A 26,906-nucleotide genomic window follows, 5' to 3' on the forward strand; every position below is an offset into this window, starting at 1 on the left:
AAAATAAGTAGTTATATTTCATTCTAGTCAAGAAACTTAACAAAAAAAAAAAAAAGGCATGACTAATGTTCATACTAGAAGTAGTAAACCTGTGAAAGCACTCTAGTATTATTTTTTTCAATTTGTTTCTGGTTGTCTAGGATTAGGTTATAGCCAAGATAAGATTTGCCAGTCCTACCACAGACAAACTGTCTATTAAACAGGCGTTTGCAAGCGATGACATGGACTTTTATTGTGGTCCTTTTTCAAACTAATCAAACTCTAGAAGTGGTTTTTGACTGAGTAAGAAAAATGTTCTTTTTCACCACCTGTTTATAACACTGTTGACCACCTCCGCTAACAGTCAAGCTGCCCCTTTCTGGAGAAGTTGAGTTATATCTTCTATGCATTTCAATCTATGGCGGAAGGTCTGCACCTTCTGCCCAACTTTGCCTTTTTCAGATGCTCTGCATTTGACTTGCCTGCAAGATTTAGGGAGTTTCTCCACTTAAGAATGTATCTGGGCATAGGACTGTGAGATCAGTGTCAGTTGCTATTTTTTAAAAGTTAATGACGTTATGAAATTCTGAGTTCCAGATAGGAATTTGCCTGTTAGTGGTAGTAACAAGGGGTTACTTTTGGGAAGGGGAAAGAGTAGTTGTAAACAATTTCCAGAACTCTAGACAGGAAAAGTGCTGTTATAAGGTTTCTAATAGCTAAGACATATTTTTACCTTTTTTCTTTCTCCACCAGTTGTTTGAATTGGGTCCAGATGGGGGAGACCATGAGACTGATGGAGACCTTCTTGCTGAAACAGATGTCTTAGCATATGATTGTGCTGCTAGGTAAGATGTTTTCCTTACCTACTTCTTGATATTTGTTCTTAATTTCTTCATATACATATTAAAATAATACTAAATATCAACAGAGGTATGATCTACATCATTAGAAGTTTGTAGCGAGTAATGTGAAACACTCAGACACAGTGTGTTGGGTAAAATAGTAAAACACCAAATACCTCACCAAGCCATTATGGTACTAAATTAAAAGGAAAAATCATCTCACACTTGCTATTGTATAAATCAAAGCCAAATCCCAAATTCCTATGATGAGAAGAAGACAAACAAAACGTCGCAGCAGCTCTTTTGAATGCTTCTATCAAAAGGATGCTTTCAAGCGCAAACGGGTATTTGTATTAAACAACTCCTCATTAAACTTATTGTAATATGAAATTATCATGCCTAAAAGAAGGGTTATTGCGCTTCAGCTCATTAGAATAAAGCAGTTATTGCATTAAAGATTTGTGCCTGTGAATGGTGTTAGCCACATTTTAGCTGCTTTTTCATTCCCTGTTATGAAATAATTTAACATTCAGATAATCCATGGCTAATTCTTTTAGGTTTAATTCTTATGTATCAATACCCATAAATGCTATTTATTTAAATACCCATATGCTATTACTTTCTTAAATATTCATGTGTTATTCCTAGGAATTCATGTATAAGCTCCTATCACTTACAAAAGTTTAGCCAGAATTTTCTGAAATAAAAGAATATGATTAATACTTCACTTGCAGTACTATGCCTTAAATGTAATTGGGTTTGTGTGTGCTAATTTAACTTACTCTGTCCTCACTCTATTTGGCATTTGATTTCTGATTGTTTCAAAATGCAAGATCAGGGTAGATTGAGGCATTTGTAGGTCCTTCTGTATTATTATTTTTAAAAATTACTACAATATTTTCTAATGAAATATTTTTAATGTTGAATATAAATAGATACTTTAGATTAATAAATTAATTCCATTAATTTTCAATTTTATTTTGTAAGTGGCAGGTAATTCATTAAAGATTAATCTAAAAACTAATTCACCTATATATTTTTCAAAATTTACTTTTCCCAGGGAGAAGTATGCAATGATGTTTGATGAACCAGTACTCCTGCAAGCTGGCTGGTGGTATGTGGCCTGGGCAAGAGTATCAGGACCGAGCAGTGATTGTGGATCTCATGGACAGGCCTCTATTACTACAGACGATGGGTATATTTTTTTCCTATATCTTCTAATACAAAATAAGAGACCTAATATTCCTTGAATAATAATTGGATTCTTCCTCTTTCAGTGTTGTATTCCAGTTTAAAAGTTCCAAGAAATCAAATAATGGTACAGATGTTAATGCAGGGCAGATCCCGCAGTTACTATACAGGTAATATTTTGATCTCTATTTAGAACAATTTATTGACATGGTTTTAAACAGAGGCCCTGTTAAAGTAAGTGTAGGCTTCATGAAATTATTAAACTAAGGATATCAATATCTGAAAAATTTGAGGAAAACCTGATGTCTTTGAGAAAAGTAATAAATCCATTATACCACTGTTTATTTCTTTGCAGTTTTTCTTTAAAAGGTTATTCCTCACACATTATGTTCTGAGACTTAAATTTAGTTCAGTAGAGTCTCGTGACTTCATCTAACATGCTTCAGTTTTTTTCTGGTTGGGAAGTATTCTATTAAGTAGGCCTCAGTTTAAGAGTAGTATACTATCAAACAGATGGTTTTAATTAAAAACAACAAGAAACACCCACAACACAAAACCAAATTGTTCTTTACAATAGTTACCATAAATTTATTATTCCATTCCATTATTCCATTCCATTATTCCATAAATGTTATGTAACTGTTTTAAAAAGCAACAACTCTTTATTTTTCAGATTCCTTCCAATATATACAAGACACATTTTTATATTATATATATATTCTCCCCTGCCCCCACATTGATTCTGGAACTTGGAAGTTCTTCATACCAGTTCTCTTGCTTTGTCCTTCCTAAGCGTGTCCTTTTCAGGGTCCCTTACCAGAACAGCTCACTTTTGTGGTTAAGTTTTGTGTCCATAGACACCCATCTCTCCAGAGGAAAGTTTCATTTTGACTGATGCACATCAAGTTCTGGCAAAACATATTAATCGCTTGGGTAACTTCTATGGAGAGATGGCTGTAGCCAAAGATGAACAAGGTTTGGGGCATCTGAAGGAAGGTTATGGCTGAAGAACCACGAGTGGCACAAAAGGAAATGTGCTGCAGTAACAAGTGCTGCCTGTGTTTTTTACCTATACATATATTTTGCCTCCACAAAATCGGTTTTCTTTTCTAGAATAACATTTCTAGTCTTAATGTCATCTGAAGAAATACAGTAAATACTTCTAATAATTTCATGCATAATTAGATCTCAACTTTATCAGTTGTCACAATTCTGCCAGTTGAACAGATTTTAAGATACTTGATTGCTGGTTTTTGAAGGATTGGGGAGGGAATTATGCTGAAATTGAACATTTTTTGATAATTACATTAAACTTCCCTCTTCGTTCCACTTGAACAATACAAACAGGAAAAACTTGGTGCAGGTTTCAAGTTAGTTCTTAAATTGTTCTTCCAGGCTACCAACAAGTGATGGCAGTGCATCCAAAGGAAAACAGCAGACCAGTGAACCTGTGCATATTTTAAAAAGATCTTTTGCCAGAACTGTCTCAGCAGTGAGTATTATCAAGAATCTTCTGTATTTCCTGCAAGTTCATTCATATTTAGAAAACTGAAAGACATACATGTGGAAATAACTAATGATTTCTTCTGTCTGCTTTATCAAGCAGGAGTTAGGTACACTGATATGTAGAACGTTGTATTTTCTTTACTTTTTTTCTGAAGATTTCAGATGTAAACTTGAATCTAAACTAAGCTTGGTATTGACCTGAGGATGAGAGCTTAGAAATGTATTTGTTTACAAGGTTTAGTTTGCTTTTCATGTGTGAGCTATTTAGTTTGGGGTTTTTTGGGAAGGTGTGGGGTTGAATGCATACTTACTGGTTGTATGTAATGTATGAGCCTTACTCCCTGCCTAGACATGAATATTATTAATAGCAGGCTTCTTAGAGTTTGAGGGAGCTTTACTATATGCTTTCTTCTGTGGCTTTTAAGTTACTGGCATTTATTACCCATTGGTGACATTCATCTTCCTATTGGATGCATTCTGATGCACACTGAGGATCAGATAGCATTTAATTAAACTTCGGTAGGCTGAGGAAATGGGTGTTAATAGGCACAGTGAACTGCAGCCATTAAAAGATGATACTTTGCAGTTCTTCACATACAAGGAGGTTAGTCACATTTTGAGGAATACTGCATTAAGTCGAAATGCAGTATTATGCAAGATAAGGCAAATCCAGTCTTTGTTTTTGAAGTACAGTCCCTTCCTTATCTGTTACAAGCAATGATTATTTTCAGTTCCATCCTGGTTTATATTTTATACTGCATTACAGATACTGTCAGTATTCTCAACTGACAATTACGCTGAAGTTATTGCCTCCATATGGACACTCGTAGTTCAGTTTTCTTAACCAGCTTGCTTTCTCTTGTTTATGTATTCTCTATTTCTTCAGTATTCTCTAATGATCAGGGTGATCTTATCTAGTTTTCTTCTAGAAATGTATTATCTACAAAATTTGCATTTTTAGTAATAATCTTATTGACCTATTAATAGCTACTCTTAATATATGTTTGCTTAAAAATATTTGCTTTAAGCTATGAACTCCTGTGGCTTTTAATACTTTGCGCTGTGTACTTCCTCTTCATTATCTTGCTGCTGTTATCCCTCACCACAGATGTGAACTGAGATAAGAGGAAAGTTTTGGATTTCTGGAGCGTTAGGCATTTTATAACTAACTTTGAATAATCAGCTTGATTGTTGCAGCTAAAAGGTATACCTGCAGCTTGAAGGTATTCAATACCAAATCACTTGTAGTTTGCCTTCTGAGATACAACTTTATGAAGCTATCAATTTCTTAAATCCTCAAATTTCTTGTGGATTATCATGTGCTTCTGTTAAACTTTCAAGTAGTGTAAATGTGATATAGTTCCCATGGTCCTGCAGATCATAACTGTTTAAAGCAGAGTAAAGACAGCCCTGTTAAGTCTTTACTGTTATGACAAGAATGTATTCTGTTAAAAGCAGGTATTACACTATTCATATGCAGATGAAGTGAGTAAAATTTACTGAAAAATCTGTGTTACAAGTGAATACATACGATTGTTAGTTCTTAAATAACCATGAGAATTCCACACACAATGGTATTATAACATATGTTATAAATTGGTTTTAGCATGATATTAGTCTCTGCATCCTCAGTGCTCTTTTGTATTCTCAAGCAAATAGGATTTATGTGTTGTATGGTAGATGTGTTTAGACATAAACACATTTTCGTAATAAACATGGATGTAGATGCTATTTGCTTTTCATCTTCTGATGCTGAATGGTCACTCCTTGTTTTTAACACAAAATCTGCCTTCTGTGTCCTTCATACCCTGAAATAGGAATGCTTTGAATCTTTATTGAGCATTCTTCACTGGAGCTGGACAACACTGGTACTGGGAGTTGAAGAACTTCGTGGACTTAAAGGTTTCCAATACACTGCTACACTTCTGGACTTGGAAAGGTTGCGTTTTGTGGGCACTTGCTGCCTGAGGTTGCTGAGGGTCTATACCTGTGAAATATATCCAATATCAGGTATTCTGCTTAATTCACTTGTTTCATATTTATCAGCAAATAATAATCTCCAGGAATTTCAAAATTTGATCTAATTATTCCTTTAGGATATGCTATAAGATGAAATTGCTTATACAGTTGGTTTTGTTGGAGCAATTAAGAGACTTGCTGTCAGTAATAGGATATTTGCAATTATCTGCATAACCAAGCATCCAACACCACACTTTTTACTGTAACTCGTGTGTATTTTAAAGTTAATTTCTTGTTTCACTTCACAGTTGAGTCCTTTTGGACTATTTGTATCTTTTTTTTTTCCTGTTTCTCTGCATAGTAGCTACTTTGGTAGTAAGCACAATTTAAATTTGAAAGACAGTATCTGTGTTTCATGCCTGTAGTTTAACAACACTCACATTTAAATGCAGCATATATTATGAAAGACTGGAAAATTGGAAGCTTCTGATATTCAGGTTTCTTCGATGTAGTTTAACACCCTCCACTGTTTTCCTTTTGAAATTAACTTCTCCGAATGTAGATTCATCAATGTTGCTGAATTCTAGTTGTTATATTTGCATGTAAAATATACATTTGAATATGAAAATGTTTCATTTATTGGACATTCAATGCTTTTTATATAATGTTCTAGCTACAGCTAAGGCGGTTGTAGAAGAAACCAGCAAACTAGCAGATTGCATTGGAAAAACAAGGACCTTGCTGAGAAAAATTCTATCTGAAGGAGTTGATCATTGCATGGTGAAGCTGGACAACGATCCACAAGGATATCTCAGTCAGCCCCTCAGTCTTTTAGAAGCTGTTCTTCAGGAATGCCATAATACATTCACAGCTTGCTTTCATTCCTTTTATCCAACGCCAGCTCTCCAGTGGGCATGTCTCTGTGACTTGCTGAATTGTTTAGACCAGGTACATTAAAGTGGCACAAGTAAATATTACAACTTAGTTGGCCCTTTCGCTAAGGGCCTAACCTTTACTCCTTTTTTGTGTTTATCCTGGTTTGCAACTTGAATTCTGCTGTGGTTTGGTTTTTTTTAAGAATTGTTAGTTTGGGTTTGGATTAGCTTTATTCTTTTTTTTCTTTTTTTGTTAGTTTGGGTGGGGTTTTTTTGTAAAATGTGTCCAAGTTCAACAAGGGCCTAGGAACTTCTGCCTCCCTTAGCAGTAAAATTCTCCCTGAGACAGTGAAAAAAATTCATGGTGCTGGTAACTGTTGGCACCTGCTTTTCCAGCATTGAGACCATGCCTCGTCTGTGATTACTCTTGCTGCATGTTGCTTAGGAGCATACATGTGGCATTTTTTATGCTCATCAGTAATACTTGAGTAACTTCTCATTGTTAAATGTTACAACAGTGCTCTGATCCAGCAAAGTACACAAGAGGCTGGCAATATTATCCTATAATCAACAGCTTTTTCCTAAGTATCCTGCTTATTGTGAATGAGCGTCCCACGTATAAACGTAGTTGCTTGCTTGCATTGATGACAGTGAGATTATAAGCAATTTGCTTCTTTGCATGAAAATTCATTTAACATAGAAAAATAAAAGGAAAATCAGTTCTTTAGTAGATAATTGTAATTAAATTGATTAACTGTAGTGATTTGTCTTCAATGGGTGCCATCATTTCAAAAGTAATTTTAAATGGATTGTTTGTTTTAAAATATTTCAACCAACAAATTTTAATTACTCGAATTTGAGGGATCTAAATGGAAGCTTACAAGAGAAGATAAATTCACAGGAAGGCTAGCAGAACGTGATATTCTTCATCTAGATTATTTTTATAATTACTGTAAAACTGGAAAGTTTCTTTCAAAAGTAGGTTCTCTGTCATTTACTTTGAATACAACGGTGCCACTGTATTCATTTATTTTAATGTTTTTAGGACATCCAAGAAGCAAACTTCAAAACCTCCAGTAGCCGACTCCTTGCTGCCGTTATGTCTGCTCTCTGCCACACGTCAGTAAAACTGACCTCGATCTTTCCGATCGCTTATGATGGAGAGGCGTTGCTGCGATCAATGGTCAAACAAGTCAGCACTGAGAATGACTCTGCTCTGGCCCATCGTTTTCCTCTTTTGGTTGCACACATGGAAAAACTTAGTCAGGTTAGGATATATTCTAAAAATTTAACTACTTGGTTTACTTTGCAACAAAAAACAGTCACGTAAGTTGAAGTTTTAGCTTTATAAGCTGAATTTGCTGGAGTGTCTTCTAAAACGCTGCTTTCAGAACCTTGCTATTTTACCCAATTTTCATCTTTTGGTCTGAAATATCCCAATTATTTCTTGTTTGGAGAATGTCTAAGCAAAAACTCTTCTTACTTATTTTGAAATATCTAATTGCAGAGATATAGTGTAGAGTTGTCTTCCATTGAGTAGTATTTTCTGCAACAGTTTTTCAGCTTTTTAATGTGATCACAAGAATGAACATGTGGATAGATTCAGTGTTTTGAGGAAGAATCAACACAGCTTTGGTAATAATTCATGTCTCAAACTGGAGTTTTTAAAGGAGTCAACAAGCAGGTGGACAAAGGAAGCCCTGTTCATATACTTCTATGAAAGGTTATTAAACAATTTCCTAATCAAGGGCTCCGGAACACTGTATATTTGTAGTTCTGTTATTCTAAAATAGGTTTCCGGTAATGAAAAGGGTAAAGATGATAACCAAAGATACGGGACTACTAGTGTTCTTCTCTTTAGAAGACAAGAGGGGTAAGATTTTAGGAAATTATGAATGATATAGGAAAGTAAATAAAGGATGATTGTTGAGTCTTCCATTGCCAAAAAATTCAAGCAACCAGAAACCTTAGCAAAAAAGTTCAAAAGGTAGCTGCTCTTCATCAAACAAACAGTTAAGCTGTGCAACATCTTGCTATAGGCCATTTTTATGCTAAACGTGTTCACAGGCTTAGAAAGCACCTGCACAACGTAATGAAGAAGAAAAAAAAAATCACCAAAAGCTATTAAATGCAAAGATAATATTTCCATCTTGGGTACAGCTGCCTCTTGACTGTCAACAATAGAATGAGTTCTGTGCAGGTTTGCTTGACCTGATTGTCTTCCCTATCTGTTCACTACTTAGATATTTTTGGGAGACAAAATGGTGAAAAAGACAAACCTCTAATTTCCATCTGTAGACCTGATTTTATTTTTTCTTATTGGGCATGACTTCCAGTATGGATAACTGTTCTGAACAACAGTGGATGTCACTGCTGGGTAGAAGACACAGTAAATGCTGAAGCTTAGATTTGTTTGACAGTCTTCCTTCAGTGAAGTGACAACTGTTTTTATAAGCATCTCGCCACTGGTTTTATCTTACCTGCTTGCACAGAAGATTCTCTCTGCCAACACCAAACCAAAAAGCTTCTCAGTTTCCTTTAGACATGGGGAAGACAATGATATGAAGAGTTCCATAGATGGTAATATATATCTGTTGTTTTTTAATGTATGGTTATAGATAGTACGGCAAGGAGGGTTATAAGGACCTCTCCTGAGAAAGACACCTATATATCTTTCCAATGCAATAAGCAAAGTCAACGCCACTTCATTCTGGAAATTAAGGCTATTAATCAGGTTTTTCTACAAAGGAATACATACTACGATAGATTTGGGAATGTTTTTTTTTAACCTAGACATTTCTTATTTTTAAGTAGTCATGAATTTTTCTATTACCTAATGCTTATAGTATGTGAAAATCACTGTGTGTGTGGGTTTTTTTTTAAGGAAGAGCAATGTCATTTGTCATTTTTCTCTTCATAATGCAGAGTGAAGAAAATGTTTCAGGGATGACGAGCTTTCGGGAAGTGCTGGAAAAGATGTTGGTCATTGTTGTTTTGCCAGTACGGAACAGCCTTAGAAGAGAAAATGAACTTTTCTCTTCACATCTGGTTTCTAATACCTGTGGGTTGCTTGCTAGTATTGTGAGTGAGCTTACAGCATCGGCGTTAGGATCTGAGGTAAAGCTGCTATAAAATCATGACTAGAAGTCTTTCAGAACAAGTATATTTTGAATGTGATATGGGTTGTGACAGCAATTATATAGGTATGCAGAGCTTTCGTAGATGCTGGAATTCTCAGTTCTTGTAGCTTCAGATGTTTAACATAGTTTTAAAAGCACATGTACACTGTATTAGGGAAGTACTGTTGCTAGTTAGCTATTTCATTATGGCTGAAGAATACTGTGAATTGTTTAAAAAATGTCAGTTTTCTTTGGGGTTCCTCACTTCTTGTATGCATATCTCTGCATGTGTACATTCAAAATGTATTTATTCAGTGCTCACTGGTGGCAGTGCCACATCCCTGAACATCTGTGTGCCTCTGGTATCCTGAGTGCCTCATGAGTTCCAAGCCTATCTGCTTTTGATTATCTGTCAGAATTTGTTTATGCATTGTGTCTTCCTCCCGTATATGTAAGGTATTCCTTACACATCTCTTTCTTTATATATTAAATGTTATATAATGTATGTATTATAGTTTTACAAGGCTTTGTTAGAGTTTTTTCTGGTTTATTTGCTTTTTATTCAAAAGTTGAGAGTGGTACTGAGTTCAACTGTTTAAAATCCAGAGATTCATAATCACAGACATTCCCTTTTATGACGCTTGAAATAAATTTCTATTATTTAACAACATTGATTTTATTAAAGGCACGTCACAGCCTGCATACTATCAGCAGAACTCAACTTTTGATAAGACCTTGATTTAAGATGTTTTTCCTGTTATGCAAGATCTGTATCTTTCCTATGATCATGGCCTTACCTAGGATAAAAATATGTAAGTCATCTTCTTGAAGTACGATACAGTTAAGCTATCTTTCCTGCCAAGTCATCCTATGAAACGCATATTTAAATACTTGAAAAAACTAGGAATCAGATTCCTAATTGTTCCTGGTTGATTCCTAATTACCAGAAGTTATGTTTTCTTTTTAGTCTATGTTGACTAGAAGCCCCAGTAGTGACATCTTTTATGTTTTATCAGGTGATGGTTAAAATTCACCCAGTTGAAAATCTAGTAATTTAATTCACTTAACTTTGCTTTATTAAAATTATCTAGTCCTCAGCCATTACCTCTTTCTGTTTCTTGCATGTAACCTTCTACAGGTTGATGGGCTGAACTCTCTCCATTCTGTCAAGTCCACTCCAAACCGATTCACTAAAACAAGCCAGGGAAGAAGCTGGAATACTGGGAATGGGTCCCCTGATGCAATATGTTTCTCTGTCGACAAACCCGGTGTAGTTGTTGTAGGATTTTCTGTTTATGGTGGAGGAGGAATTCATGAGTACGAGTTAGAAGTACTAGTTGATGATGTAAGTACTGCATTTGAAAAACCAGTTTGAACAAAAGTAAAGTCATAGTTTTTCATAATATGTTTTACAGTGTAATATTTTTGCATTCTTATACAGTCTAGGCTACCAGTGCAACAGTATGGTAGTGGGGTTTTTTTGTTTGCTTGTGGTGGTGGTTTTGTTGGTATGGCAAGCCACATACCATATCTAGTGGGGTCCTTTTCTTCCTTATGGTTTTGAAATCTTATTTTATTACAAGTAAAATTTGAAGTATACTGGACTTTTCACTTCCTAGAGCTAAATGTGCATTAGCACCAGTTACCTCTCAGCAAACTACTAAGGAAAATACAAAATAAAACAGACCAAGATAAAACATTTTGAACCAAAATTTGAAGAAAGGGCTAGCTTACCAGCATGGTCGGGCTATAGCTACAGTGTTGTGTGCTGTTGAAGTACTGTCTTAAAAGAAACATGAAACTTCACTCTGTGTTCTTGTAACGAAGATACACCTCTGTTCTTTTGCACCCAGTTCTTCACTTCAACCGACTGTCCTAATCTCTTCCAAAGGGCAAGCGTAGGTTGCTATGGGAGATTTCAATACATTCCTTTTTAGCAGAAAGGCTTTATTTTTGATTCTGAACAGGTTTTCCAGGTTTGTTCTAGTTTGTAATGCTGTGTGTAACAATTTATACATGAGAACACGACTTGTGCAATTGCATGAATATGTCATTTTATAATACTTACATTAAAAATGTATTGAAGTGGCTTTGTTTCTTTGAATCAGAGCGATCATACTGGAGATTCAACTCATTCTCATAGATGGACATCTTTAGAGTTGGTTAAAGGGACTTACACCACAGATGATTCTCCCAGTGACATTGCTGAAATCAGACTTGATAAAGTTGTGCCACTGAAGGTAAATGAAAGAAGTGTGCATCTGTAGTTTTCGTATTACTTCTTTAGGTAACAAAAATCAGAATATTCAATGTAAATTGGGTTTTTTTGTGTATGCATTTACAAATTAATCTTTATAAGTTTGCTTTATAAATCCTCAGTTTCACCCTGTAACTGAAAAGTTCAAATCCAGGCATCTGAAAGAAATTAAATTGTAATTTTTATAATAGCATCAAATAGATTGTAATTTCTTAGTAACTTAGAATATTCTTGAATGGGCAACTTTTTTGTGTGCAATTTGGTAGCTAATTTTCATGGGTGCCTGGTCACTCTTTGAGTAATAAGTGATATTTTACTTATGGTCCATAGTTTGGGAACACAGAACAGCTCTGGCTTTTGTTAAATGCTGGATCTTTTTCAGTTAACTTCATTTGCACAATGCTTTGAAGGACTTTTCAGACTCTTCAGTATTAATGTAAAATAACGGATTTCATAATACCATGAAGTCTAACTTATATACTTGGTTTATATTGCATATTGGCTCTCTTTTCTAAGGAAAATGTGAAATACGCTGTTCGTTTGAGGAACTATGGAAGCCGAACTGCCAACGGAGATGGAGGAATGACGACAGTTCAGTGTCCAGATGGTGTCACATTTACATTTAGTACATGTAGTCTGAGCAGTAATGGCACAAACCAAACGCGAGGACAAATTCCACAGATCCTCTATTACAGGTTTGTGTGTTGTCATGATCCATTTCTAAGAAAAGTGAATAAAACCATCGTAGTGCTATTATACCATATCTATTTTTGAGAAGTAACAGAAATAAATACATCTGGAACGTGTTGGAGTAAAGAGCTTCTCTAACAGCAATATTGTGTTCATCCAGTGTGGTTTGAGGCTTAAGTTGTTTAGCGAAGACAGATTTTGGGACAAAGTTGTACTGTTGCCTCTTCCAGTTGTGTTAGATTGTCTTTTTTTTTTTTTGACTAGGCAAATAATGGTTGATGGTTGACCTCTCTTACAAGGTCCATTGCCCAGTGCTTTAAAGCTGTCATATTGGAGACTGGTATGATGCACTACTTCAGTCTCTGGGTTTTTTTATAACCTAAGAGATTTTTGACAGACTACTCACTGGCATGATAATCCTCTGATTTCATTCAGTTCCTTCCTCTGTTGTGAGAAAGGATTGCATCATGTAATGAAGCAAAGTCTGTTTATATAGGAACCGTCTCCTTTCTTACTGTAGAGTTCTAAGTTATAAAAATATACATTGCAACTGCCCGAAGAAAAAGAACTGAAACACCTGACTGTCCTGCAGGGAAACTTTATTTTAGTCTTTCAAGGTGCTAGTAGGAATTCACTTAAGGTAATGCTTTTGCAGAAAGCGTTTCCTTCATTTTTGAGGAGCTTATCCTGATATCTATGAAAACATGATTTTTAAAATGTGACAGCACCTGAATATATGCATTACTACCTTTATCTATACATCAAAAAAAATGTATCGCACCTTTTACTCACGGTGACAAAAAAAAAAATCTTTTTGTAAGAATGGTTAATTTAAGTCATAGAGCAGGATAGGTATCTTTGTGCACTGAACTGCTCCAAGTAAAGTTTTTGAGTATTCCAAGGTGTCAGTCCTGGAATCGATGTTCTTAGAATGATGTTTTGAAAGATCAGGTCTTTCTGAACAACAAAGAAATCCAAAAGAGAATGGGAAATTTTGCTTTGCATGTTGACTAACTGATTTTGGTTGTCTATGCCAAGGCTGAATCACTATCATATTGAGGGCTTGGATTAGTTTGTAATTATCATTCAACTGCTTTGAAAAGGCAAATCAAACCAGATCCTTCATCTACCTTATTGAGATAGTTTTGTACATAATGTTGTTTAGGAGAATCTGATTTGACATACAGAGTGGATTTAAAAGAAAAAACTTGTCGAGGGTAAGTCTAAGATTATATTTCAAAACCAAAATCTTTAGAATAGGGGGGGAAAAACTTCTTCCCTGTTATGATACTGCAGAAATATCTATTGAAGGTGTTACTTATTTCTGTGATGCGTTTAGTATTACTCTCTTTTTATCAAGATAGGTGGTCGGGCTTGGATGAGTATAGAAATTAATACATTTCTGTGGTTTGAAAGGCATCTAGTCAAAAGAAACATAAACATTTCAGAAACATGCTTTCCTTATTGTCTGCCAAATAAAAACAAAATGATTGCAAGGGCTAACACTGAGGTATTGCCTCCAAAACATTCTCTGTGGTTTCTTTGATTGTTCGTTTTATTACTTTATCATAAATTATTTGTTTTATTTATTCTTTGTCAAGGATAAGTCACTTATGGTTTTTAAATATAATTTTATATTTTGTGAACTTACTTTACTTAATCCACCACGCAGGAGTGAGTATGATGGAGATCTGCAATCACAGCTTTTGAACAAAGCTAATGAAGAAGATAAAAATTGTAGCAGGGCTCTTTCTGTTGTGAGTGCTGTCGTACGAGCAGCCAAGGACCTGTTGCACAGGGCTCTTGCTGTAGATGGTAAGGCTTTTGAAGATTGACTTTCAATATTTACTTTTCAAAATTTCTCTGATAGCAAGAGGTAATAGTACAATATTAGTGATACAAAAATGGTGATATTTCTCTTTTGCTTTCCAAAGAATATTTTTCTTACCTGTCATTGCTGTAGGTATCAAACTGTGAGTAACTTTCTAGGCATTGAGTTGGGCTTGAGATGTCATAGGCAGATACCTCATATAATTTTGCTCATCAATTTAGCAAGTATCGTATGAAAGCTGGTAGGTTTCTTTGTTACCAAAAGATATGCTGGGATGGCTCAGTTCCAAATGTTACTGCATGTTTTGCACAGTGGTGGTAATCAGGAAGACTGAATGTGGTGTGTTTATAAGCACTTAAACATCAGTTTTTGAGAAATGTAGACATTAAAACTGAACGGTTTAAAGCTACTGTCTTCAGCCATTCTAGTCAAAGTGTCCAGAATATTACGTACTGCTATAGAAAATTGATTTGGAGGGCTGGAAGGAGCTTATTGTGCTAGCTTTTATACTATAGAAAGTATGAACACAGTTTCACAAAATGGCAAAGAATGCAATAAAATTACGCTCTAAAAGGAGGAAATTTTTTAACAGAGAACTGTATATAATAGCATGTTTATCTCAGGGGAGCTTTGCAGTTTTATAATTTGACAATGCTTAGATAATGAAAATAATTTTAAGTGAAAACTATTGTAGAAACTCTAACATAAGAAGCAAAGCAAAACCATAAGATGTGTTTTGAACTATGGTACATTTATTAATAATACCTGTATTGGAATTATTTTTGTTTAGCTGAAGACATTCCAGAACTACTCAGCTCTTCCAGTCTGTTTTCAATGCTGCTTCCCCTCATAATAGCCTACATAGGACCAGTAGCAGCAGCTATTCCCAAGGTATGATCCTCAATAGAAATTACTGATGAATTTTAAGAATATTATGCAAGGAAAAGGTTTACTGTGAAAATCTGGGCATCTTGATTTCTTATAATTTTAAGAATTCGTACTTTATATTTGACCGTGTGACTTATTACAAATTTTCCAGGAGTTAAGAATTTTAAAAACATGTCATGTTTTAAAAATTACTTTTTTTTTAAATTAAATTGAAGACATGATGAAAAAAATACCTTAAGCAGAGGAAAAGATGACAGGTTTTAACTGTAAGAAAACACAAGAAGTTAGAAGGATCTGCGTTCATGACTCATTGATGAGTATTGGTGGGATTAAATGGTTTTTATTTATATTATATCAATTTATTTTTACAGTAAAAATCCAAAGTAGTGATAGCTGCTCATTAAATCAAGATTATTTCTGTCAAATTTAGAGACGGGAATATGTCCGCTACAAATAAGAACAACCTTACTTTTCTGTGGCATAGCATTCTTCTATGTGCCTGGTCTGGAACAGTTTTGAAATCTGTTGTTAGATTTACAAATGTCATTAAAGCTCAGCTGGTAGACACTATTGCCTTTTATTGCTTTTTCATGAACTGTAAGCTCTCTTCTGACTTCTCTTTAAAGGAGGAGGAGAGAGGACTGGCCACTTAAAATCCAGCAGTTTCATTTCAATTAAAATAGTTTCAAATTTCAGTTACCTTGTTACTGTAATGAACTGGTGTTTAGAACCAAGCCTTTTGCTTTAGGAGTGTTCCTCTTACTTGAAAATGTCATCAAGATTACAGAGAACAATGTGATGCTTAACACTATGTGCATTAAAATGCATTGAATATTTGATAAGAACAATATTAATGTTGTTATAAAATGGATTATGACTTTAGTGTGGTATTTGCTTTCTGTCAGCTCATGCTTTTTGTTTGCTAATGTTACGGGTTTTTAGTAGAAAATGTTTTAGTGAAGGTATATTGCAGTTGTGTACAGATTTTTGTTTCAACTTTGGCAAGCAGCCAAGAGGAGTATTTGAGATTAATTGAGCGATGCTTTTTCTGTCAGGATTGTGTAGATACAGAATTGGAAAATGACTGAATGAATTGTAGAATCAGAGAGTCATAGAATAGTTTGGGTTGGAAGGGACCTTCAAAGGCCATCTAGTCCAACCCCCCTGCAATGAACAGGGACATCTTCAGCTAGATCAGGTTACTCAGAGCCCCGTGGTAGTGACCTTCTGAGAATATCCAAAACAACCATTGTAGAGAGATGCTAAGTTTGTGGCTGTTGTTTTCTTGCAGTCATAAATAATGCTTTATTGTGTATGGTGTTACATTACAGGTTGCTGTTGAGATCTTTGGCCTGGTACAACAGTTACTGCCTTCTGTGGCGGTTCTGAATCAGAAATACGCCCCTCCAGCTTTTAACCCAAATCAGTCTACAGACAGCACCACCGGGAACCAGCCAGAGCAAGGGCTTTCAGCTTGTACTACCTCCAATCACTACGCTGTTGTGGAAAGTGAGCATCCCTATAAACCTGCCTGTGTTACGCACTATAAGGTAAGCACAATTGCTAAGTGCGCATGCCGTTTCTTAAAAGCTTTTTGCCCATAAGTTTTGTTTTGTCAACGTTTACGGTCTGAAAAATTGTTGCCATGGGTGATAATTGATATGGTCTAATATAGGAGACAGTTTGTTACTGTTCAACTTTCTGGAGAAAACTCTGTTTTTCCAGTACGTATAGTAGAAATTGTAGTGGAAACTAGTGTAGTTTTTAACATCTTAATGCAGGGATCTACTCGAAGTCCTCAAAACTTGGTCTTAGATTTTCCTGCTGTCGTGGACAGTTTCTTTGCTCTAACTATACAGATTGTAGAAGTTGGAAGTCTAATCATGTCTTAGACTTTCTTACCTAATGCTAAAACAATGCTTTGTGAAAATACCTAACATAATTCTAGTCATATTAATATGTGTTACAGTGTAGAGATCCCTATGCTGGCTATTGCTGCTCTGCCAATTTAAATTCTTCATTAACTATTTTCACTTGGACCATGATTCAGCATTGCAGAAGTCTCTGAAGCCCTCCTAAGTGTGTTAGGTCACTCTGAGTAGGATTCATTCCACCTTAATGGATGACTGTTGCAATAAAACTTAAACTTTCCTCAATGTCAATAGAGAAAGGATGGGTTTTTTTTCTAGCTGAGTAAAGGGCTGAGGCATAAATTACAAGCCTGAGAAATATATCCCATATTTCAGTTCTTGAAGTAGTGAGTTCTGCAGTCACATTGATTCCATGACTGTAACTCCAGAGGCAGCAAACCTGGAATCAAGTAAGAGCTGGAGGTCATTAATTACTGTTCTACTTGCTTGTCCTGTGATACAGCAAGACATCCACTGCAAAAAATGTGGTTGTCATATGATCTTTCTGAAGCAATGATCCTTGTTATTGTTCTAAAAAATTATGGAGCTCATCTGAAGCCCTAGATTTAGTTGTTATGCTTTTGAATTTTTGTGTAGCTATATGCTATTGTACTGCAAGCCATATTTACGAGTGCAATTCAACTGCTATATACTTTTCTAGGATTGCACAAAACAGATATTGAATGTGTGTGTTTGAAGTTTGCATTTAAAAAGGTATTTGAGAGTTAAATGTTTGTAGTGGTAGTCTGTGGTGGTTTTGTTTAACGATCCTGTGCAGAGTTCTTGAAAACAATTGCGAATGGTATCGTAAGTGCAAATACTTAATCTGAACTTAAATTATAATACATTATTTTAATTCAACAAGGTACGAAGCATTTCAGGTATATCTGATTTGCAAAGAATACATTAGGTTAATATTATTCTAAAGCGTATTAAAAAACCCCCTGTACAGAATTACATAATTGAATCACTTTCATAGCCTAAAGAGTTGAAACCAAATGGACATGAAGAAATGAATGTAAAACAAAAGCAAATAAAAAAAATCAAAACTTGCACATAATTGGACTATTTTTTTTAGGTGACTTTTCCTGAATGTGTCAGGTGGATAACAATAGAATTTGACACTCAGTGTGGCACTGCTCAATCAGAGGATGTTCTTCGTTTACTAATTCCTGTCAGAATTGCACAGAGTCTGGGCTTCGGACCAAAGCATGCTTCTGTTCATGAAAACCTTAATTCATGGATAGAACTGAAAAAATTCTCTGGATCTTCAGGATGGCCTACCATGGTACTAGTATTGCCAGGTAATGAATAGATACTGCAATAATTTATAGTAATGTGAATTATTAAAATAATGAAAGAAAGTTTGATTTTTCTGCAAAATTATCTTAGAAAACAAAGTTGAAAAAGTGTCTTCATCCAAGCTGGGAAGAGTTCATTATCAGCCATTGGTTGTATATCAGTTGATTATGTTTGTATTAGGTTTCTTGTTTGAAATGTTGATCTGAGTGTTATACAGGGTTTTATTTTACATGTTACATATAAAGACTAGGTTTCATATATGTTCATGTAGAAGAAACATACAAAAAGAGGAGAGATTTTTTTTTTTTTTTTAATTTATGTATCCATTTACTTCCTATAAGGAAATGAAGCTCTGTTTTCTCTGGAGACTGCGTCAGACTATGTAAAAGATGAAAAGGCCTGTTTTTATGGTTTCAAATGTTATGCAATTGGATATGAATTCAGTCCAGGATCCGATGAGGTAAGGAAAGAGTGAAATGGCTACAATTGCATCAACTATTAATTTTTCTCCTATAAGGCCTTTTTTTTTTTTTTCTGTTTTGGTAACAATATCTATATCTCCATTTCTGACTAAATAACATGAGCAAAATATTTTAGTATTAATTTCACGTAAGTTTAACGTAAGTTTCATGTAAGTTTAAATTTTCTGTTACAGACATTATTTGTTTGGAATTCCTAAATCTGAATATTATTGGAATGTCTTTTTCTAATAACTGGGACAGCCTGAAAAATACATAGCAAGACTAGTACGTCAATGAGATATTAAATTTCCTGCAATTCTGACCTAGTCTTCCACCATAAATCCAAAGAATTGGGGCTTTCAGCTACACAGTGATTAGTATTTTACTGCCAATTACAGGATGATAAACTTGCATTTTTTTTTCCAGCGTTCACTCATATCAGAACTCTGACTCCCTGGAAAGGTTGTGCTCATTTATGCTGCCTGTGATTTTGCACAGTGGTCACTTCATCTTGCCTTTAAGGACTTCAGTCATTTCCATAGCTGTTTGCAATGACAAGATAAAATTTCATGTCCTTGGACCAGTGCTTTATTTTGGCTTATTTTAAGAGATTACTGAAAATACTTAATATGCTTTATAACAGTTCCAGAAAAATAGCCCTTCCCTTATCTTGGGAGTCTTTGGGCTGATTGTTTCACATGAACTTCATAAAGTCTGCATCTTGCCTACACTACAGCCATCACAAAAGATTTACTTCATCTTATTCCTGGATTCTGCTCAAGCTAAATCATGTCCTCAGGTTTTCAAAAAGTGAGATTCTTTGGAATTTCGTAACGTATCAGATAAGAAAATGTACTGTAAAATCATTAACTGTGGTGGTCTCATTGGCTTGCAGCAAACCAGATTTATAAATCCTATAATCTAACTAGTCTATGTTTGAGTAATAATAATTTTTGCTTAGGCAGAAAAAATTATACAGATTGGTATACGTCAATTTTCAAAAAGCATTTACAAACAAAGCTGCTGGCAGGTTTTAGCACTAGGGCTAAAATATGTGAACTATATCACCTAAAGAAAAGTTGCAAGTAGTTGTTTTCAAACATACCTTTTTATAGCCCAAACACTCTAATTTAAAGTTCTGTAAACAGAAAAGCAAGTTTTACAGTGTTTAAGCTATCTTGCATCTCATGACTAAAGCCTCCATAAGTAACTGAAATTAATTAATTGGACACACAATGCAAGTTCTTGTTCTTTTGAGAACTTTGTGATGACAATTGCCACTGGTAGAAAAAGAAGCGTGTGTTCTGGTGACCACTGTGTTTTCTGTAGCTTAAAGGAACAAAGTATCATAGGATCATTTTGGTTGGAAGAGATACTTAAGATCATGAAGTCCAACTATAAACTAACTCTAGCACCAAACCATGTCCCTAAGAACCTCATCTATACATATTTTAGTATCAGTAAGACCTAATTCAAGTCAGTGGCATTAATTTTTGCACATCTGATTCTCTCTCCTTCCAAAGGACAAGCTTCTGGTACAGTTACTTCACTATAGTATATTGGATGACATTCATGGTTAGGGAAGTCTCTGCAAACACTGAAAGATGTCATTGGGTGTGAGCAAGTGCCTCAAGGAATCAGATGTATTTGAACTATTGAACTTCATTGAAAACTAGGATTTTTGCGAATATTGTATACTTATGCTTTGATGAATGAAAAGGAAGGCTTTTGTTGGTCACTATTAAATCTACGAAGTATTTGCAAAAACTACCTTCAGCAACAGAGTGTTCACACAGCAGGGAACTGTCTGGTGATTTCATCCACACTTCACATCTTTACCTACTAGCTAGGGCAGAACCTGCTGGTCTGAGTCCTAAAGATGCAGTTTATCAAGAGTTTACTTTAAAATGCATTTTGGAGATTTTTCATTCTGGTTGAGAGTCTCTGAGAATACAAGGCAAGTCAAGGGTTTCTGATTTTGGAGACCTTCCAAATCAAGGTTTGGGTTTTTTTTTTTTTACCTATTTTATATATTGCCAGTCTGCCTAGAAAATCGGTCAGATGGAGGTTTTCCAACTCCCCCACGGTTCTTCGGTGTGTGGGGTTTTTTTAACTCCACGAGAGGCACCTGTCAGAGGTGTGCTGAGCCACACGCAGATTTCTTTAAAATTGTTGTTAGTGTCAACACCTTTTTGTAAGCAAAGTTAAAGAGGCTGCATCTGCATTTAGCTGGGACAAGTTGAAGGGAAAATATCAAATACCTTTCTTTATGGTTTAAAAAGTAGCTACAACCTCCGTAGCTGTACTGCTCTCCCCTCATTCCCTGCACCCAGCCTCCTTCCCTCCAGGTATTTGAAAACTGTGTGAAAACTGTATGTTCTTTTTTTTTTTTCTTTTTTTTTCTTGCAAACAGAGTTGAAAGATACTGTTGGAGAGAAATTTTTGTTTCCAGTGACAATTCTGGGAGTGGGGAAGTCGTCTTATTTCCTAGAACAGCAGTGTCAATGGGAAGAAATGACTTTCCAGGGCAGCTAGAAGGCAGAAACTGTCAAGGGCATTGCTCAGGATTTATAATAAAGGGAAATTAGGGAAACTTTTTCCCATCCTTTCCTCTACAGCTAGAGAAAGGGAAGAGGGGAAAAAGAGTACTAACATTAAACCAGATGGAAATGTGAGCTTGTGAGTTATGTATATATGTACAGCTTAGAAGAGGTGTTGCTTTGCAATCCAAGTATGTATTGGTGTGGTTTTTGTATTGGGAAGTTCCCTTTCTCATTCACATTACAGACAAAGGCAATTATCATTTTCAGATGTTCTGACTAGGTTACCAGAAGCATGGTAACCCATTTATTAAGACTCTTACCTAATTGAAATTGTTCTGAAAATTTGGTACTCTGGCCCATGTCACAGCAAAACTTAACAGTCAAGCTGTTTGGTAGGAAGAATATCACTGAGAAACATCAAACTGGAACACATAATTATTATCTCTTAGGATAAAGCAGGGTCAGGGAAATGCATTCATTGCCCTATTTTCTGAAACACTAATTTTGTTTTAAAATTTGTTTCAATTTGAAGGGTATTATTCAGCTGGAGAAAGAATTGGCCAATTTAGGAGGATCATGTGCAGCAGCTTTGATGAAGAAAGATCTAGCGCTTCCTATTGGTAAGTCCTACTCAAAGAACATGCTTTGTTATTTCAGTATTTTTTTAGGTTTTCTGAATGAATACTACCTTTAAGTCTTGATGTTGCTTTTAGTTAGAGATGGTCATACAAAAATTATTCTTAAAACTGAATTAATCAAACAAGATAATAAAGTGGTCTTACTTTCTGCTTACACTGTTCCCTTCATATGTATATGAGGAGGAGGGAAACCTGTTCATTTAAATCTGAACCAACTCACCCCATCCGCAGGTAGTTTATCAGTGTACGCGCTATGTCCTACAGTTTCCGTGTGGTACTTCACAAGTGTGCAGGTATCTTATTTGTATTTCTATTTCACTGCTTTTTTTTTCCTCCCTGCACTCTACACGTCTCTGAATGAAAAATATTACAAAATTTAAAATTACTTGTTTAAAATTGAAAGTGACCATTGCATCTCTGGACCTTATAACCTAAAATATTTCTGCTATATTTTTCATGTTTACAATTATTACTAAAAGAAACCCCACGTACTTTTACAGCAGATGCAGCGAATAAAAGCTTACAGTAACCCAAATGTAATTTAAAATGTAAGATAAAATATAAGTTTATGAAAATTAATGGATATGGAGATTGAACTAGAGCTTTCTAATGATGCAGCCATATTCTGTCTATTAGCACTTTTCTTAGTTAATATTAGTGTATAGGAAAAATAGGCTCGTGATCTATAATAGGGTATCTTTTTTGGTCATTTTAATTTCGGAGCACGAAGAAGCTAAAATATTGTTAATGAGACTGGAAGTGTGTAATAATGAGCAGGAGGGCACTGATCAGTGTGCAGTTATAATCACAAAACCTAATTTGAATTTTTTAACCTAGTATTTTTGCTTGATGTGAATGTGCAAATTTCTTACTTTATGTTGTAAATAGGCACCGCAGTTGCACTGGTAGATGTGTATTTCTCTCTCAAAAGTACAGGCAATTCTACAGTTTAAACAGAGCCGTCTTATCCTCCAAATAGCTGCATTAACTCATTAGTGTTGCTGACTTTCCTAGCACCCATTTATCCTGCTGTTCCCCTTTGCAAAAAAGAAGCTGAAATGGAAATGCTTCTAACTTAATTTCCCACGTTTTCTAATACTTTATACTTTTCTCTACAGAGGTGTGTTGGTTTTTTTCTAATTTTCAATGTCTAAAACAAGAAGGGAAAGTAGGTGGTACATAAATTGGCTTTGTATGCTTTCAGATAGAAGGAATTGGAAAAAAAAAAAACAACAAAAAACAAACATGAAGTTAAATTAACTATGCAGTGTCAGCCACCTACAAAAGTGGTTGTGTGTGATCCACAAGAGAGGAGAGATGGGTGCATTGCCTATAAAGAGTTTCCTGATTTCTGACATAATTACAATGGATTCATCTGACCGTTTACCTCACACCAGCTCAAGGAGTTCAGCCAAGTCTGTTAGTGTTGCTGATGATATTACAAAGCTAATGACAAACAGGCATCGTGCGTGTGTGTTGTTTCTCTACAAGACCACTGGACCCTGTGACTAAACAAAGCTATGAATTATAGGCAGCAGTGGCAGCGTTTGCTGATGTAAACCGCTGTGTAGCCTTTTTAAGATGGGTTTTGGTTGTCTGTTGTTTTGTTTCAAGTGTTTTACTTCATGTCTCAGAAAAACACTGTGGCTGGAAAAGAGGTAAAATGTGGTTTTCTAGAGCAACATTTAAATTACTTAGTATGAGTGTAATTTTCCTTTTTCTGTATTGTAGATTGCTTATCTTCTACCTTTTGCTACAAGTGAATGGTGTCTTAAAAAATACCGTATTACTACTATTGCTTATCTGCAGAGCAATATCATCTTATTGGTGGAATGGAGTGTCCTTTAGGAAAAACTTGTACAATCATATAAAAGACTGTCTCATAATGCATATACACAAGAAGGCCCTTTGTATTAGACTTTTCACGCTTTATTTCATAATTTCTACAATTTTACCCTTGTTCCTTGTGTTGATGTACACAGACAGAAGAAAGTAAAATAAGAAAAAGGTTCATTCCAGAAAAGTATTGGCAACTTAACTTATAGTGCCTGAACTTTGTCATACAGAAGTTGGGCATCTAGATCTAAGATAGTAGCTCTACCTTCTTTTAGCATTAATGTAGACATCTTCAGAGGATTGTTCATGTCATTCGAAGATGTAAGAAAAATGAAATTAATCAGCCAAGGGAAGAGCCTGTTTGTCCTCCATTTGCTATAAAGATATCTAGTAATTCTTAAGTCTGAGCTCATTATCTCCATGCTTTACTGACGCTAAGTAGGAGAAGTAAATTCTGCTCCATTTCCCAGCTGCTCTTTAGATCTCTGGATCCAAATAAGTTCTCTTAAAACCCAGTGATTTTAATGAAGATAATAAAATTCTGCCATGTTCACAAAGTTTCTTAAGAAAAGGGAACAGGAAACACATGCTTGAAAGTTATCCTCAGCGGGTACATTTGTGGGAGGTTGTGAAAAGGGCATCATAAGAATAAAGTGGAAAAAAAAATAAACAACAACAACAAAAAAGCTTGTCTGGAAACTTTCTCTCAGGGAAAACAGAATGATCGAACTGACTTCAGTACACAGTTAGTAGTTGTTAGTTACATCCTCGTAGGACCCTTCCATCTTTATCTTTATTCGCATGATTTTATTTTGGTCTTTTGACTTAAGGAGGTTGTTCTTCATGAGGATCTTTTAATAATTGTTGTAATGGGTATGTTCTGTATACTAGTACCCAAATACTTGTGGATATATTCCTCTAGAACCATTAGGAAAGAGTGTTTTGAAAGGACATCAAGAAGGCTTTAGCTGGTTTTGCTCTGAAGGAAGATGGACCAGGCAGTGATTCCTTCATGTATTATGAAAACTCTATCTTTGAAAGTATACCCAAATACTATTTGAGTTAACGATGCTCAAAAGATCACAACTTCCTCCTTGTCAGTTCTCCAAGCCTCCAATTAAGATACTTCTTCCCAAGAGGGAGATCTAGTCTGTGACCAAGTGGTATTGACTGGTGTATTTAATGTTATTACTTACCTAATTGTTTCAAATTTGGTAGAAGTTATTTCTGAGAGCAGAGATTTTATATATCTTTATTTCTTTGAATTTTAAAAATGTCTCAAATTTTTTCTCTTTTCTCTCTCTTCTTTTGAGTAGAATTGCCTGATATGTTTTTGAGAGAGAGTAGAAATATGGTAGTAGTATTATCTAGTTTAGTTTTCTGTTCAAAGACTGTGTTTGGCAATTCTGGTCACTCTGGAATCGGACTTCTGAGTTGCATTTGTGAGAAAGACATATTTCATAATAGAATGTATTTAAATTTTATGTTTTGCGAAGAATCATAATTTACAAAAATTGTGCAGAGTTTATCAGGTTTTCCAATACTGTTAACAGGGTAAGTTCTTAAAAGGGAGCAACTGGTGCATACTTGTCCGTACTGCTTCCCAGAAACCATCATGACTTTCCAAAATCCGTTTCTGAAAGTACCTAGTCGCTCTGAAGATTTGCCATACATACTCTCTTGGAGATAAGACAAGTACCAAATTTTTGTTTGGTGTAACATATATTGTTTATTTGCTTGTGCACTGAACTACACAGTACTGCATGTTTGCTATGTTACTTGAAAGTATTAATTTTTCAACTGCTGGTTAAAAAATGCTACACATCATCTTGCAAACTTATATTTTGTAATATAAAAGGCTTCACTAAGCAGAATTGAATTTCACATTCCATCCTATGTAGATAAATGTCAATATTATTGATATGAAAAACTAGTTTATTTTTTCCTATGAAAATAAGTTGTATTTTTACAGCAGGTAATGAATTTGAAGAAGACCTTGAGATTCTTGAAGAGGCTGCTTTACAGGTATACCACAGCTTTTTTTCCCATTACAACATAGTTCAGCACATAATTACATTGCAACTTTTTGACTGCTATGGAAGAAAATCACTTGTAAGGGTTTTACAACAGGAGGGAAACTGGATTGTTATAGAACAGGTTAAGAAAGTCTTACAGAAGTTTAGTATTTGCATTAAATATTTTTTAATAAATATGCTTAGAAAAAAAATACATAAAATATCAGAGGAAGTTAGATGACCAAATCCATTTCAAAATATCAGGTGTCTGGCTTAGGTTGCATGATTTAACAAATTTTAGATGTTACCAAAATTAATCGTCCACATTTCATTTTAATTGCAGAAATAAAATCACTTTTTCACTTGAACAGCAACATTTGTCAAGTCCCATTATTGTCCCAAATAATATAATTGTAGTTGTTCTAGATTAATGATATATTTTATTTGTTATGCTGGGAGCTAGTGCTGATCAGTAGCTCCCTAACTATAGCCCCTAATTGATGATACCCAGTGAAACAGGAGTTTTCACATTTTGTCTGTCTCTCTAATTATCTTCAGGGCAACTGTTTTGAAATTTAGTGGTCACAGTGGCCTTAGATGACAGAACAGTAAACAGAAACTGTCTAGGAGGAATCAGATGTTCCTTTTAAGAAATACTTTTTCAACAATCTATTCTTGGAACCACTGTGTTCTAGTCCAAAAAGTGAACTACGAGCGTGCATGCGAGTAATTGATTCATTGTTGCTTTTGGTCTTGTCTGTTAAGTATTTTATGCATCTTTCCACCTTCCCTTCTTGCAAAGAAGAGATTTCTTTTGCTTTGTCTCACTCAAAAATATCTTTTTTAAGAGATCTGTCTTTCTCTAAGTTACATCTCTAGCCTTTTACTTTCTTTTGGAATATACTCATTGGTCACATTTTCAGAACGACTTTCTTCATTATTCTTCTGCTCACAGTTCAGCAGTTTAGGATACTCTTAACATGGAAGTTCATGTTACCTTATTCCTTCTTCTAGAAATTATCTCTCAACTCAAGATCATTTAATCTCATTTGATATTAATTATT

At 35.0% G+C, this 26,906-nt stretch overlaps 1 protein-coding gene across 16 annotated transcripts in view; it reads left to right on the forward strand.

Annotated features, from left to right (window-relative positions):
* Positions 1-26,906, forward strand: part of MYCBP2 (MYC binding protein 2) — a 196,207-nt gene that overhangs the window by 93,514 nt on the left and 75,787 nt on the right. For 10 of the 16 annotated variants that reach the window (XM_065653542.1, XM_065653560.1, XM_065653596.1 and 7 more), the window contains 18 exons: positions 733-824; positions 1,882-2,016; positions 2,099-2,182; positions 3,408-3,504; positions 5,336-5,528; positions 6,151-6,425; positions 7,398-7,619; positions 9,278-9,469; positions 10,610-10,816; positions 11,580-11,711; positions 12,245-12,423; positions 14,091-14,233; positions 15,040-15,140; positions 16,469-16,687; positions 18,126-18,351; positions 18,691-18,809; positions 21,886-21,973; positions 25,800-25,852. In XM_065653542.1, the coding sequence (XP_065509614.1) occupies positions 733-824; positions 1,882-2,016; positions 2,099-2,182; positions 3,408-3,504; positions 5,336-5,528; positions 6,151-6,425; positions 7,398-7,619; positions 9,278-9,469; positions 10,610-10,816; positions 11,580-11,711; positions 12,245-12,423; positions 14,091-14,233; positions 15,040-15,140; positions 16,469-16,687; positions 18,126-18,351; positions 18,691-18,809; positions 21,886-21,973; positions 25,800-25,852 (2,757 nt within the window). The remainder of the gene's footprint in view (positions 1-732; positions 825-1,881; positions 2,017-2,098; positions 2,183-3,407; positions 3,505-5,335; positions 5,529-6,150; positions 6,426-7,397; positions 7,620-9,277; positions 9,470-10,609; positions 10,817-11,579; positions 11,712-12,244; positions 12,424-14,090; positions 14,234-15,039; positions 15,141-16,468; positions 16,688-18,125; positions 18,352-18,690; positions 18,810-21,885; positions 21,974-25,799; positions 25,853-26,906) is intronic. The other 6 variants (XM_065653552.1, XM_065653577.1, XM_065653671.1 and 3 more) reach the window with 1 other exon arrangement.

Source organism: Caloenas nicobarica, chromosome 1 (genome assembly GCF_036013445.1).
Source record: "Caloenas nicobarica isolate bCalNic1 chromosome 1, bCalNic1.hap1, whole genome shotgun sequence".
Lineage (NCBI taxonomy): Eukaryota > Metazoa > Chordata > Aves > Columbiformes > Columbidae > Caloenas > Caloenas nicobarica.